At 50.5% G+C, this 14,384-nt stretch overlaps 7 protein-coding genes across 7 annotated transcripts; 6 read left to right on the top strand and 1 right to left on the bottom strand.

Moving 5' to 3' along the window:
- Positions 1-582: 582 nt before the first annotated feature.
- On the top strand, positions 583-1,950 carry AtWU_01099 (Hsp70 family protein; the record flags this gene model as incomplete). The annotated part of the gene is made up of 5 exons (XM_035496214.1): positions 583-679; positions 825-1,333; positions 1,399-1,443; positions 1,501-1,576; positions 1,637-1,950. 5 exons carry the CDS (start codon positions 583-585, stop codon positions 1,948-1,950), a joined length of 1,041 nt encoding a protein of 346 aa, XP_035352107.1.
- A 27-nt stretch (positions 1,951-1,977) lies between these two features.
- Positions 1,978-2,706, bottom strand: AtWU_01100 (RHS repeat protein; the record flags this gene model as incomplete). Its single annotated transcript, XM_035496215.1, has 1 exon — positions 1,978-2,706. One exon carries the CDS (start codon positions 2,704-2,706, stop codon positions 1,978-1,980), a length of 729 nt encoding a protein of 242 aa, XP_035352108.1.
- A 1,990-nt stretch (positions 2,707-4,696) lies between these two features.
- AtWU_01101 (calcineurin-like phosphoesterase) lies at positions 4,697-5,660 on the top strand (the record flags this gene model as incomplete). The annotated part of the gene is made up of 2 exons (XM_035496216.1): positions 4,697-5,099; positions 5,167-5,660. 2 exons carry the CDS (start codon positions 4,697-4,699, stop codon positions 5,658-5,660), a joined length of 897 nt encoding a protein of 298 aa, XP_035352109.1.
- An 843-nt stretch (positions 5,661-6,503) lies between these two features.
- On the top strand, positions 6,504-7,343 carry AtWU_01102 (calcineurin-like phosphoesterase; the record flags this gene model as incomplete). Its single annotated transcript, XM_035496217.1, has 1 exon — positions 6,504-7,343. The coding sequence occupies one exon, from the start codon at positions 6,504-6,506 to the stop codon at positions 7,341-7,343; it is 840 nt and encodes a 279-aa protein (XP_035352110.1).
- A 1,011-nt stretch (positions 7,344-8,354) lies between these two features.
- AtWU_01103 (metallo-dependent phosphatase-like protein) lies at positions 8,355-8,609 on the top strand (the record flags this gene model as incomplete). Its single annotated transcript, XM_035496218.1, has 1 exon — positions 8,355-8,609. The coding sequence occupies one exon, from the start codon at positions 8,355-8,357 to the stop codon at positions 8,607-8,609; it is 255 nt and encodes an 84-aa protein (XP_035352111.1).
- Positions 8,610-9,578: 969 nt separating this feature from the next.
- On the top strand, positions 9,579-11,625 carry AtWU_01104 (kinesin-3 family protein uncB; the record flags this gene model as incomplete). Its single annotated transcript, XM_035496219.1, has 2 exons — positions 9,579-9,867; positions 9,938-11,625. 2 exons carry the CDS (start codon positions 9,579-9,581, stop codon positions 11,623-11,625), a joined length of 1,977 nt encoding a protein of 658 aa, XP_035352112.1.
- A 494-nt stretch (positions 11,626-12,119) lies between these two features.
- AtWU_01105 (translation initiation factor eIF2B subunit delta) lies at positions 12,120-14,131 on the top strand (the record flags this gene model as incomplete). The annotated part of the gene is made up of 2 exons (XM_035496220.1): positions 12,120-13,088; positions 13,145-14,131. The coding sequence occupies 2 exons, from the start codon at positions 12,120-12,122 to the stop codon at positions 14,129-14,131; spliced, it is 1,956 nt and encodes a 651-aa protein (XP_035352113.1).
- Between the last annotated feature and the right edge of the window lie 253 nt (positions 14,132-14,384).

Raw genomic sequence — 14,384 nt, forward strand, 5'->3', positions numbered from 1 at the left:
GAGGAAAATCGGGCAAGGTAAACGGAGGGATAGATGACAAAAGTCTATTTCTTTATTCATAGATTCATTCATCCGTTCATCCATTCAGTCAGTTCCCTGGTTGCTCATTGGCTCTTAGGGCTACCCGGCTCTTTGTGTGATGTGAGGCATCAACCCATCCGCAAATCTAGCCCGTGTGAGGGTTTCAGCCGCAACAAACCTTCTCGGATGCCATGCAATTGACTGGTAGATCAGTTAAGACAGGGGGAGGGGCCCGTATGTTTGTGAGCGTGACAGAGAGAGACACGGCCAGGTCATGAGATGAACGTGCGAACTGGACGCCATTCTGGTGCAGTTCAAAGATAGCATCATACATTGTAATCTAATTGTAGTAGGAGTAGTAGTAACTCTGAGTGGCATATCAATAAACATAAATAGAGCCAACTGGACGCACTTCCCTTTTCATTTTCTCAATCTCATACCAATATCATCATCAATCTCCATTGTATATGTATTCAGCTGGTCTTGAATGCATTTTCCTATTTTTTTCATTAGCATCATCTCACAAATCTTCAAACACTTTGTCCCCCGCCTCTATCCACCATGGAACCGAACCAGTACTTCATTTCCGTGGACTTTGGGGCTTATAAAACAGGCAAGTTCCTTGTTCCCTCCTATTCCTTATCAAATCCCTTTTTTTGTCTCTCTGTCTCTTTGTTTCTCTGTTTTTTTTTATCTTTCTGTTTTTCTGTTTTATCTGTCTCTCTGCCTCTCTGCCTCTGCCTTATTTTCTATTTCTCTCTCTCTCTCTCTCTGCTTCTCGCTAACATAAACATACTTTACAGTCCTTACGATCCTGACTACCCTGGGCGTCCTGACGACATGGGCTACTCATGGCGCTAATGACGGTATAATCCTTTCGATCTTCAAATACAACAGCAATGGTCAGATCATGTGGGGAAGGAGTGCCGCGGCATCCCGCGGCAGAGAGCCGTATGTTTGGGTAAAACTCATGCTGGATGGGTCCCCAGACGTGGCCACACAACGCCATAATCTGAGAGACCTCCTCGGCGGCACAGTGGAACTAAACGACATTGGCACCGGAAAAATCATCAGTGACTTTCTTCGAGACTTGCGGGACAGGCTGTGGATGGACCTTAGAGAGCGTGGACCACAAATCCACTGGTGTTTCACCGAACCAGATTGCTGGTCAGACCGCGGCCGTCTGGAATTTCGGTCGGCAGTTGAGAGCGTTGGATGGTTTGGGAACAACCATCGCATTACCTATGCCTCTGAAGCTGTAGCTGCGGCTGTATGGGCTGCTGATGAGTACAGGAACGGAAATGACATGCAGGTGAGCAGCAGCAGCCAGCAAGAATCCTTTGGGTACGTTTGGAATTAACAAGGTCGGATAACTAGGATGGTGACATACTTCTTGTGTGCGACTGCGGCGGCTCCACAATCGTAAGGCTTATCTTGGTCAAAGTCATTTAAGGTGCCATCTAGCTGACACTCGATTAGGACACTGCCGTTTTACAAGTAAATGGCAACAATGGAGATCGTCCTTTCACCTTCCAACTTCTGGGAGATCCTACCAGTACGTACCACCGATTTGCGGAAGGCGGAGGCCTGTATATGGGTAGCTAATCCGTCTCAGGCATTCGATGTGGTGGATTTGATGTGGACTTGGAACTGGTGAAGCAACTTCGGACTGCCCACCCGGACCTACCTCACGACTCCAGACAGTGGGTAAGCGCTGCTCAGGCTCGGCAGTGTATCAGCTCTGTGAAAGAACTATTCTCAGGCAGGACCGGGACTGAGGTGCACGCAATTCGGATTGAGCTGCAGGGAAACCGCAAAGTAGAGTATCGTTTCGACCACAATGCCCTGGTCCTTGCCTTCAGGCCGGTTGTGCAAGCCATACTTCGGCAGATACATGCACGAATCACCGACCATCTTGCTTGTAATTGACCTCTTCAACCAAACCAGTGGGGCTGGTCACCTGTGAGACACACACAAATCCGTTGCTGAGGGAGTGTACGAAAACTGCCACGGGGGCGTGTCGTCGTCCAGCGGCAGTTTGAGCTGGGTTAATTGCGCATTACGCCGGATAAGCGTGAAGGTGCTGGCCGCGGTAGTTCCAGGCGCCTTGGTGATGGTTACTTGCGCATCGGAATACTGAACTTCCAGCAGAACATCCTCACCGTCTTGAATCTTACTCAGTCGTGGCTGTTCACCGTTGCGGGTCCACTCCAGACTGAGTGCACGACCATTTGCGCCGTAGATGGTGATTGGAACCGATTGGTTGTAAGTGTTGTTGAAACCGGAGAGAATCTCTACCTGGCCTGATTTGTAGGCCACCTCATAAGTGGATCCTGCTGATGATCCCGTTCTCTTGGCCTGGAAGCTCTTGAGCTTCTGGTCCTGGATGAAAAAGGCACTGGTGGTCTCAGTGGCTTGAAAGTTTTCACCCGACGAGAGCAACAGAGTCTTGCCTTGGCGATGGTCGTAGGAGGGTAGATTAAAGGACCAGCCAGTGCCCAGACCGATATCTTTGGTGTTGAGGGGATTGTAGCTTAGCGACAGTTCGAGTGACGGACAGTTGCGAGTCTCCGATGGCGCGACAAAGAGTTGAATGCTGACGGTGTATTGTCCAGTACGAGGATCGACTCCTTTCTGCAAGAAGCTTTGAAAATTGAAACTCTGGGAGTAGAGGTCGCTAATCATTCGAAGACATGATGGGCTGTCTTCTTATGTCTAACAAAATTGAGATTCTGGCAAGAGAAGGATTGTGAACGAGATCAGGGAAGGAGCATTGGCACTTGAACTAGATTTAAGAGTGGTGACCAGCTTCCTATATATACCTAAATGCTAGTATATGCCTGCATCTTCCTACCCTGCCAGCAAAGAGGAGTAGGAGCACAATGACTGACCCATTGATGCATCAATTGATGCTGTCTTCGTCACCTCCAAGCTGCTAAAGCAGGTCTCTACACTACACATGCATGTCTTACTGGTGGAACATGATGATGAGCGTTCATCCGTCTGCGAGTTGTACTTGCCACCTCAAATTGATCTAGCACGTCAAGTAGGCCTCACTCAAATCACGCATTCCATTCTAATGACGGCAACATAGCATACAACTATACGCCATCATACATGCTAAGCCATCAAACTCCCAGATGTATTACAGTATCATTACATGTCTGTCGGGCTCTCCGAAATGTTGCAGTAGTGGAGGGCTGAGACTGCTTAAGAAGACTACTAGTACTAAGGGTTGCTCACATTGTTCGTGTTTGCCAGCTGAATTTCAGCTCGGGAATATATTCCGGGTGGATCCGAAGAGAATGATTGGATACTAAGTGGTACTTAATCTAACTACTACACATTGGAGGGGTTTGAGGAATGAGTCTAGACAATACTAGAATGGTAGTTGTTATATATAAAGTTACATTAGATGAATCTGCCCTCTAACGCTTATGGAAGGTGGAAGACGCGTCAATGTGCACCTGATATTCGCACAGAATAAAACTATAGGGCCTTATCGATCGCTTGGACCCGGGTCGCACGGCACGAGTCACTGCATCTTTCCTAATATTAGCTCGCAGGATTGCTGCAGCCTTAAGACAACCAAATCCCGGACATGGTGATCCTTTGAGGAGAACTCTGTTAGTTCATTTGGTCCGGATTCACTGGGTGGAAGGAATGAAATGGGGCAACATTCCTGCAAGACCGCCTGCGTCATGGCGAGCCTACCCCGCGCTGCTGGTGCTGTGGTGGTCCGAAATTTTCCAGTAGCCCGCCCGATTAATCACTAGTTAGTATCAGCTTGGTACCACTCCGGATTGAATCGTGGCATCTTGCTGTGTAATTAATCGGTCTACTAAACGGGCGGTGTTACGGCCCTGCTAGCCAGAGCACTAGTGAGAGGGACACGCTGGGCAGAATAATACCGATGCCAAACGAAGAAGAAATGCAACAACCCTAGTGATCTACTACTAGCTCAGTACTATCTCGCTTTTCGCAGACGGGGTTGTGTAAATACAACTTGAAGGTTGGTTGAGGGTTACTGGTTGGTCACTTCCTGCGCTTGGCAGTCTCATTACCATGGCTATGAAATCAGTTCTCGACTTGATTGTGTCTAGTGATTGTCGCCAAAAATCAGGGCCCAGATTTTAACTGATAGGTTCTGCTCGCCACTGGCAATAAATTAAGTGCTCCCCGATCAAGCAGGCTGCATAAGGGTGGCATAGTTCAACATTCGACATGCATATGCGTCCAGGGCGCAGCTGAACCGGCTGATGTACTATGCTAGAGATGTCCTCGGGCCCGTTAGACTTGATGGACCCACTATGGAGTGAGCTGAATGCTCATTCTATACTTATCTTTGCATTGGAACCTGCAAGTGGCCAACGATCGACGAGACAGGATCTCCATTGGGCAAAAGGCCCTTAATGATTACGCAAGATAGATTAGATCTAGAAAAAGTCAAGTCTCATCAAATGCATCAAATCCCAAAGAGCTTGTATGATCCAGAGCTGACATCGGAACAATGGTGTTCTCTTCAAGTTGTACGACCAGGATGGCGGGCATCACCTATTGCTTTATTCGCTTAGGAAATCTATAATAACCCTTGAGAATCACATTCCTTTGTTTGCTCAGAAGTCTTTTCTACTCTCATCATTCATCTCAGTTATCATCCATCTACTATCTCATCATGGGTTCTACATCCGTCTCCTGGGAGGTTTCCTCGTTCGAAGTCCAGGCCACTACACCCAACGCCACGAGTGATGCTCTCTACGCCAATGGCAACATGCAGGTTCCTGTGATTGTTGTTATCAGTGTGGTTGATCCAGACACAAACAATGCCTATGAGCTGAATGAATCCGAGCTCGAGGCAATCGAACTCATCGATTATGACGACCCTCCCACGGAAATATCAGGATCGTGGAGCTATTCAATCACAGAAAACGAATTCGAACACGGGCTGCCATCTACTCAAAAGACCGTCCAGCCTGACCTATTTCTTGCGGCTGGGGGTCCTCAAAAGAAGCGTTACTGGGTTACGACGACGAAGGTCGAAGACAAGAGAATCGGTGCTAACATCAAACAGCCCGATGGTACGATTGTCCATACCGGGGGGTGGAACCTTTGATTCCAAAGTCACTCTCGTGGGTACGAACCCAGTTACATACAAGGTGGACGATCTCAACTTTGAGCAGCAGGAGGATAATGTAGAGCAAGATTTTCCAGACAAGAGCGGCACTTGGGTACAACGGAACTTTTATCTGACCACCAAGAAGTACGAACTCCGAAAAGCAGACCTTCAAGGCTATGATCTGGGCACAGTTGACCCCTCCTTGGAATACGCAACCGCTTATTTGGACACTGGTATTGGGTTCTTCAGTATCTTCTACTATTGGCCGATGGGATCAGAAGAAACGCGAACAGTGGGGATTGATTCTCATACGGCTGAGGTCACCATAAATCAGAAAAGCAACGCCCTGTGTGTCACCCATATGTTTCTCTCGGCTGGTACAACTTGGCCGGCTTCTAGGACTTGGGAAAGTCGATTTACGTTCTATGATAAATTTGGAAACCCTGGCACTTTTTGGTTGGGCTATGACGACACACATGTCACCCCAGAAATCTTGGAACACATATATACCCTAGAAGAATGACTTCTACTTCACATGAGAGACGAAGCTCAGTGATCTTTGTAACCTGCTCATGTTTCAATTAGTATGACTATCCATAGTATCGTTACACTTTGTGTCAGAACATACAAACCAGAACAATACCAGTAACCGGAGAGAGATTTCTCTTTTGGTCTACTTGGTATCTGTCTCAAGACTTTTGAGAGAATTTACTTGTCCCTACCTAAGGAAAAGATGTGTTCAGAAAAGCTGAATCCTAATCGATACCCGTGGCCAGGCACCTGGTAATGTGGTCTATCAATTCAAACGAACATTGAGTCTCGATACATATGACTAGAGAGGTGTTTTAAACATCGATAGAGACTTGATTGCTATATTATGCCGTATTTCGGAAAAGGCTGTCTACCCTGCAGAACTATAGCTTAGCTTTTGGGAGACTTGCTTTCCATGTGTACATAAACAACTTTCTTACTAAAATACTAACAAAGATACTAGGCTCTGGATTATTCTTGGTAACAGTATATGAAAACGATACTATTACTTGTATACTGGATTGACGTCTCGAAGGGAGAAGAAAATCAAAGGAATGTCTTTAGCTTCTATTTTGCTCTTCATTCTACATGCTCAGAGTCCCACTTGTCACTGTTCACCAATTTTCATCTCACACAGAGTCATTCTTCTTCAAATTTTATCCACTATTGTGACCGAATGTCAATTCCAGAATATGGGGAGACTTGCTGCCCTAGCACCTACTACTACAGTAGCTGTCAATAATCACGTGATACATAGTTTGTCCATTGGAGTTTCCTTTTTGAGTAGTTCCGCCTTCTCTCAGCTTCAACCGCCCATTCGTTTTGGATCAAGGCAATGCTTCGGAAAGTATGGTCTTCGTTAAATCAATCATCCGTATCATTCCAGATTCTTTCTGACCTCCATCTGGAGGTCAACCAACATTACTCATCCTATGAGATTCCCGCCTGCGCAGAGCATCTTATCCTCGCCGGCGATATCGGACGCTTAACGGACTATGAAGATTACCGCAACTTCCTACAGAAATTGACTGATCGATTCAAATTGGTGTTTCTTGTACTTGGGAATCATGAGTTCTATAATGAGACGTTTGAAACGGGAATAGAAAGAGCAAAACGACTTGAGCAGGATCCTGCATTTAATGGACGGCTGATCGTCCTCCATCAGAAACGATACGATGTCCCAGGTTCTAACGTTAGTATCCTTGGCTGCACACTTTGGTCAAAAGTACCCCAAGAATTGGCCGATATTGTTCAGTCAAAAGTCAAAGATTTCCAGAGGATTGCAGACTGGTCGGTTGAAGACCATAATGCGCGCCATGATTCTGACTATGCCTGGTTGATGAAGGAGATACATTCAATACAACAGGAGAATAAAGCAGCGGGGAAGCGCAGTAGGCAACGGTCTATCCTTGTTGTGACGCACCATGCGCCTTCGCTTGAGGGGACCTCTAGTCCCAAGCATGCTCAGAGTCCTTGGAGTGTTGCCTTTGGAACTGATATCCTATCGGGGAGTTCTGATGAAGTGAAAGTCTGGGTGTTTGGACATACCCATTACACTACTGATTTCATGGAGCAGGGGGTAAGAGTCGTGAGCAATCAACGGGGGTATGTGCTGCCTTGGAGTGATCCGAAAGCACAGAGCGGGTTTGATGTGAGGAAGGTCATACAGCTATGATAAAGTCTCATGCTCTGTCTGTAGCCTCCAGGGATATCAGCAAATCTCGTCTCACTCAATCTATTGTTCCCTGTTACAAGTGCCCCACTACTAGCGAGAAAGCCCAACCTCAAATTGGTAACGACTGAGAACATAATTATACAGATCTGATATATTGAGTAGTCGGTGGAGTGCATTGGCTGATGAGAAGACGGGCTTCCACGCAAATCATGACATATCGGCACAATATGCTTAGCCGTTATGGGTGGAGGCCCAAGTAAAACCGGCCTTGACCATGGTAGGTTAATATTGATTGTTTGATGTCGTTAAATTAAGAGGCAATTATTGCGTTAGTAAAACCAGCATGCCAGCCACCATCGGAATGGGTATGGTAGCAAATGTGCAATGGCGTGCCGGGGCTTACCCCAGGCTGTGGGGTCGAATCTCACCCCGGGCGGGTACATTGGAGCGATCGGCTATACAAACATTCCATCAAGTCATCATAAGTTGATATGCATCTTAGTGAGACCAACTAACGTACCATGGACCCCATAGAACAACAATCGAAGACAACGCAACCATAATGCATCTGACCATGGGTCCTGCCTTGCTTTTACGAAGGCTCAACCAATGCGAACCGATTAAACTTCATAATGACTTCACCCAGCCAAAACCACGCAATCACAACGCTTCGAGACCAACGAGGGTGCGGCTGGGAGCAACAGCCGCCTGTGAGTAAAGTCCATCATGCGGATAGTCCCATCGTCATCATCTCATCATTAACGCCACCTTTGGACCATATATCATGCCGGGCCCGTGCCCCAGTTCACTCCTGTCGTTGGTTTCATGATACGTCGATTTGAATGTAACCATCTCAACTAAAGTCCAACTAGGCAACTGTACTACCATCTGGTACGCTTGCTGTTTTTCCTTGGTTGCGGGTGCAGATGTACTCGATTGCCGTGGAGATGGCCAGCAGTCTTAGCCGGATTATCAACTAATAGTTTTTACAGAAAGCATACAACCACCACCATGACCTCAAGAGGTTCGAATCCCGTCTCGCGCCTTGCGGAAGCTGCCAAGGAGAAGGTTGCGCCCAGTACCTCCTCCAAAGCCAAGGATCCCAGTGCAAACTGGACCCCGGAGGAGATGTTTGAAACAACGTTGGATCGGAACGGCAACCCGGTTCCCAATGATTCCTATATTGACGTGGAAAATATGAGAAAAGGACAAAAAGGCCCGGACGAGGGAGATGTCTTTGCGGCCGCAAATGAGGACTTCGACTAAGTCAAGCCCGGTGGGAATGATGACGCTGGAGGCGTCCATAGAGGGAGCAACGCGACTATATGATATGAGACCATGCGGAATGTTCGATGCTGTCAGTCACTCTTTGCAGGTCAAGAGCGGTGGATGCTGAGACATGAGTGCATGCAATGTGTAAATGTGGATAGTGCTAGTAATTTCCCGGTGGTGCACTCCTTGACCACCGGACCAACCGAAACAATCAGATTGTATGCAATCAAGACATATCCTTGCATCCTCGGCGGTCTGTGTCTCTCCGAACACAGCAGTAGTCTTTCTTATCGTGTGCTCGTGTCCCTGGCTGTCTGTAGAATTGCCATGGCAACCACCCGCTGCCAGAAGGTCTATGCGCTGCCTCAGGCTGCCTGCTATTCCCGATCGGGAAATCCCCAAACGAGGTCATGGCGATGCGATTCATTCATCTGAACTCCCCACGATCAAACTCCCCCCCCAGTTCTCGGTTGTTGCTTCTGGTCCCTCCTCGATCGCTGCATCTCCCCGTGGACCTTCTTTGAGAGGGGGGAAGTGTGTACTGTCTTCCATCCCCTTGCGTACCACTGCATGTTTCTCTCTTTCACCTTCCATCGCAGGAGCTTTCCCGAAACCCCCGACTGCCCGACTGTTTACCCCATGTCGAGAGTGGAATCGCTCTGTTGTCTAGTGCCGGATGTCAATTGAACTTGCAGACGGACGGTCCGCGCAAGCATATACATTCTGGATATCCTCCTTGTTTAGTTCCTCCCTTCGAGGGCGAGCACTACGCCCATTCTTGGGTCCACTAACCCGGCAGCCACCCATACCCTTAATATCAATCCCTCCTCGATAAGAAAAGAGCCCGCCTCTCGGTCCCTACCATCCGGTGGTACAGTTGCCTGTATGTACCATTGCCTACTTCAACGCCATCGTGAGCACCTCACTCAGTTTGTACAGTTTTTGAGGGATCACGGTCACGAAATGTCCCTGGACCCCCGTTTCTACCACCATATCGGCCACGGCTCCGGGCCTGGCTCCCAATCCTCCGCCTCGTCCTCCGGGATCTCCGCGATAACCGGCATCACCAGTCCCTCGGCCCATTCGATGACTGCCTCCGCCGCTACCTTACGATCAACCGCGTCCAGTCCGTCACTGCGCGCACGCGAGGGCGTGGCCGTGTCTGCCCACCACCGAGTCGACAGCATGTCTAGTCCGTCCGGCGGCGGCAACGTGCGCGTTGTCGTCCGTGTGAGAAAGTTCCTTCCCAGAGGTACGTCTGGCTAAACGGTGAAGAGTAATACGTATGGAAGCTGACAGTCATCCCATACTTGGGAGCACAGAGATTAACCGCAATGCCGAATGTCTGATCAGCATGGATCCGCATACGCAGACGACCAAACTTCGAGCGCCCCAGATAAGCCCGGAAGACGAAGGGAAGCCTAAATCGCAGGCGCGCGGAAAGGTGTTGGAGGATAAATCATTTGTCTTTGACAATTCCTTCTGGTCGCATAACGAACGGGACCCCCACTACGCCCACCAGGAAGACGTCTACAACTGTTTGGGAGAAGAGTTCTTGGACCACAACTTCGAAGGGTACCACACCTGCATATTCGCCTATGGCCAGACGGGTTCTGGCAAGAGTTATACCATGATGGGCACACCGGAAGCGCCTGGATTGATCCCTCGGACCTGCGAAGATTTGTTCCAACGCATCGAAAGCGCCGAATCTCCGGATATTAGTTTCAACGTGCGCGTCTCCTACTTTGAAGTCTACAATGAACATGTGCGCGATCTGCTGGTCCCTCGGAGCGACCCGCCGCACTACCTTCGTATTCGGGAGTCCCCGTTGGAAGGCCCGTACGTCAAGGACCTAACAGAGGTGACGGTCAAGAGCTTCGACGAACTCATGAAGTTCATGCGCAAGGGAGATGTATCGCGCACTGTGGCTAGCACTAAGATGAACGATACATCGTCCCGGTCACACGCAGTGTTTACTATTACTCTGAAGCAGATCCACCACGACCTTTCGACCGATGAAACCACCGAGCGCACGGCGCGAATACGTCTCGTTGATCTGGCAGGTTCAGAACGAGCCAAGTCCACGGAAGCAACCGGTCAACGACTGCGTGAGGGGTCCAACATCAACAAGTCCTTGACCACATTGGGCCGAGTCATTGCCGCACTGGCAGATCCTAAGCCGGGTCGCGGAGGCAAACGCAAGGGCAAGGATGTGGTTCCCTACCGCGACTCGATCCTGACCTGGCTGCTGAAAGATAGTCTTGGGGGCAACTCGAAGACGGCGATGATAGCATGTATATCTCCCAGTGACTACGAGGAAACGCTCTCCACCCTACGATACGCAGACCAGGCCAAGCGCATCCGAACACGCGCCCGAGTTAACCAGGACCACCTCTCCGCCGCCGAACGTGATAAACAGATCGCCGAAATGGCGGAAACGATCCGCACGCTTCAGCTGAGTGTCAGCCTGGCCGCAGCCAACCGACGAGAGAATGAGATGCAGAACGAGCGCCTCGAAGATTATCAGCAAAAGGTGGAGAAGCTCCAGCGACTAATGGAGGAGACGAAGATGGTGAGTGAGTGTAAGATCCGGCAGCTGCAGACGGAGAACGAGGCCTTGCGGAATCACCTCAAGCTGGCCTTGGACAGTATCCGGAACCCGATCCCTCCGGTGGTGGTGCATAAGCGCCGGAGTGGCTTATACAGTGTGAATGAGAACGATGGCTCCCCGTCCAATCGCAAGCGGCTCAGCCGTGCCCGATCGCCTCCGTCTGATGTCGAGCCCGAACCCGAGCCGGACCTCATTTGGGAAGATGAAGACACGATGCAATGCGAGGCCAGTCATGTTGAGGCGCAGGAAATGCAGACGCATATGGAGAACCTTTTGGACGACCTGAGCATGTTCAAGCGCAAGATAGCGACGGACCACGAACGATTCCGACCCAGCTGGAAGCCTGAAGGACGAAAGCGACGACGAGCGCTGGGCAATGTTTGGGTCAACAATCGATAAATGGACAACTTCCTGAATAGAATGGAATGGGACTGGGCTGGGTAGCGTGGGTGGCTTTGTGATTATGGCGTTGGATGGATTACTTTGGATGCACATAATTGGAGACGCTGGTTTGATTTGAACTGCGTCTCGCTGCGATGATATCTTTGCTGCTTTTGTCTTCTCTTCTGGCCTTTAGCTTTTACTTTTCTGGCACGATGACATGATTGTATGGTAGGATGACAAGGACGCTTGATGCCCGAATACCATGAAACCTTGTGATTAGTCGATGCACATCGGCTGTGGCTTGATAGAATGTCTGCCCAGCTCTGACTCAGGTACCTGCTATAGTTAGTATATCTTGATACATGAAGGTGTCAGTTATAGATAAATAGGTGAATGTTCTGTGAAGCAATTCCTAGTTATCGACGGTGAGATCCGGTTTCGCAGCCCGGATGACTCCACTCCCAACCACCACAGAAACCTTAACTAGTGAGGTGAAGTAACACAGTGGAATGATACTCCTAGAGATACTCCTCACACTGGGAAGCACCGTGGTGCAATACGTGGGAATTCTCGTGGTGGTAACAGCAGCTTATGTGGTGAAGCAGCAGCAGCAGCAGCAGCAAAGCGTGAGTCAACGACGGGAACGGGTTTCATCGCCGGCTCCCCCCACAACATCCACTTCTTCTTCCACTTCCTCCTCCGCCGAAAAAGTCTCCAATGCCCCTCCCGATCGCCTCGATACTCCCCCTCCTTCCTTCGACTACACATCACCTCTCATAATGGCGACCCCCGTTGACTCCTCACAACCCCCGGCTGAAATGCAATCCCAGCAATCATCATCATCATCCCCAGGCGCTGCCGCTGCTGCTGCTGCCGCCGGCGCCAACGCCTCCGCTAAGCCCGCTAAACCGCAGCAATCACAGCCCGCCAAGCAACAACCACAACAGCAACAATCACAATCCAAAGGAAAGGATACTGCCGCCGCTGGTGGAGATGGCGCCGCGCTCTCCCCCGCCGAATTGAAGAAGAAAGCCAAAGCCGAAAAGGCCGCCCGTCGCGCTCGCGAACGCGCCGAACGGGAACAGTCCGGTGGTGGTGCTGGTGCTGCTGCGCCCGGTGGGGGTCAGTCGGCTGCTGGTGGGAAGAAGGGCGCGTCGGGTCCCGGTGGTGCTGGGGCTGGTGGGAAGGATGCCTCTGGTGCTGCGACGCCGCAGAAGGGTGGTCATCAGAAGCAGCAGCCTCGTCGCGGTTCGGCGCAGGCGACGGGCCAGCCGAGTGCGGCGGAGTTGAAGAAGAAGCAGGAGGAGAAGAATGTTTCGGTCTTTGGACATCTGTATGGTCAGCAGCGCAGGACTACGATTGCTGGCGCTGGAAAGGAGGTGCATCCGGCGGTTTTGGCGCTGGGTATGCAGATGAGAGACTATGTGGTTTGTGGTAGTAGTGCTAGATGTGTTGCTACGTTGTTGGCTTTCAAGAGGGTATATCTTTCTATCTTGGTACTGGCTGTGTGCTGTGATGTGTTAACGTTTGTCAGGTCATCGAAGCTTATACTACCCCCCTGGGCACTTCGCTCGCCCGCCACTTGACTACCCACCTTTCTCACCAGATTACCTACCTCTCCACGTGTCGTCCCTTGTCTATCAGTCAGGGTAACGCTATCCGCGCCCTCAAGCTCGCTATCTCCTCCATCGATCCGTCCGTCCCCGAAGCTACCGCCAAGGCCTCGCTGTGCGATTTCATCGACAGCTTCATCCGCGAGAAGATCACCGTCGCCGACCAGGTCATTGCCGGCAGCGCAGCACAGAAGATTCAGGATGGAGACGTGATCGTGACATTTGCAGGCAGCTCGATCGTGAAGCAGACGCTGTTGGCGGCACACAAGGAGGGCAAGCAATTCCGCGTCTCCATCATCGACTCGCGGCCACTGTTCGAGGGTAAGAACCTGGCGCGCACGCTCGCCAACGCCGGTCTGGACGTGCAATACTCCCTCATGAACGGCATCAGCCACGCCATCAAAGACGCTACCAAGGTTTTCCTGGGCGCCCACGCCATGACCAGTAACGGTCGCCTGTACTCGCGCGTCGGTACCGCACTGGTCGCTATGTCGGCCAAGGAGCGCGCCGGCGGCGTCGAAGTTCCCGTCATCGTATGCTGCGAGACAGTCAAGTTCACGGACCGCGTCGCGCTGGACAGTATCGTCGTGAACGAGATTGCGGACGCCGATGAGCTGGTGACGGTCGAGCCGGTGCAGCAGCTGACCGGGTTGCCGGATCCCGCGGCGCAGCCGGCCGTAGAGCCCAAGAAGGGCGGCAAAGCTAGCACTGCGCCGGTGGAGACGAGCACGGCGGCACAGAGCAAGTCGTCGCCGCTGGAGGACTGGAAGGAGTCGGCGAATCTGCAGCTGCTGAATATCATGTACGATGTGACGCCGGCGGAGTATGTGGATATGGTGGTGACGGAGATGGGCAGTTTGCCGCCGAGTGCAGTACCTATAGTGCATCGGATGAGTACGAATATGTAGGCTTTTATCTTGGTTATTAGGTAGATAATGGATGCAATGTGGTTTACTTGTGAGTGGATATGATTCGTAGTTGGAGATGAAAGCGGTGATTCTGATTCAATTCCGTAAATGCTTATCGCAACCACTTCTCAAACACAACTCACAACAAACCACCAACTACCAACATAATACATCTCAACACAATACATCCCAACCCAATCCACGATAACAACACTTAACGATACACTGCACACTCAACTGACCTTCACATCAC

This window comes from Aspergillus tubingensis (assembly GCF_013340325.1).
Source record: "Aspergillus tubingensis WU-2223L DNA, scaffold_2, whole genome shotgun sequence".
NCBI classification, from domain to species: Eukaryota; Fungi; Ascomycota; class Eurotiomycetes; order Eurotiales; family Aspergillaceae; genus Aspergillus; species Aspergillus tubingensis.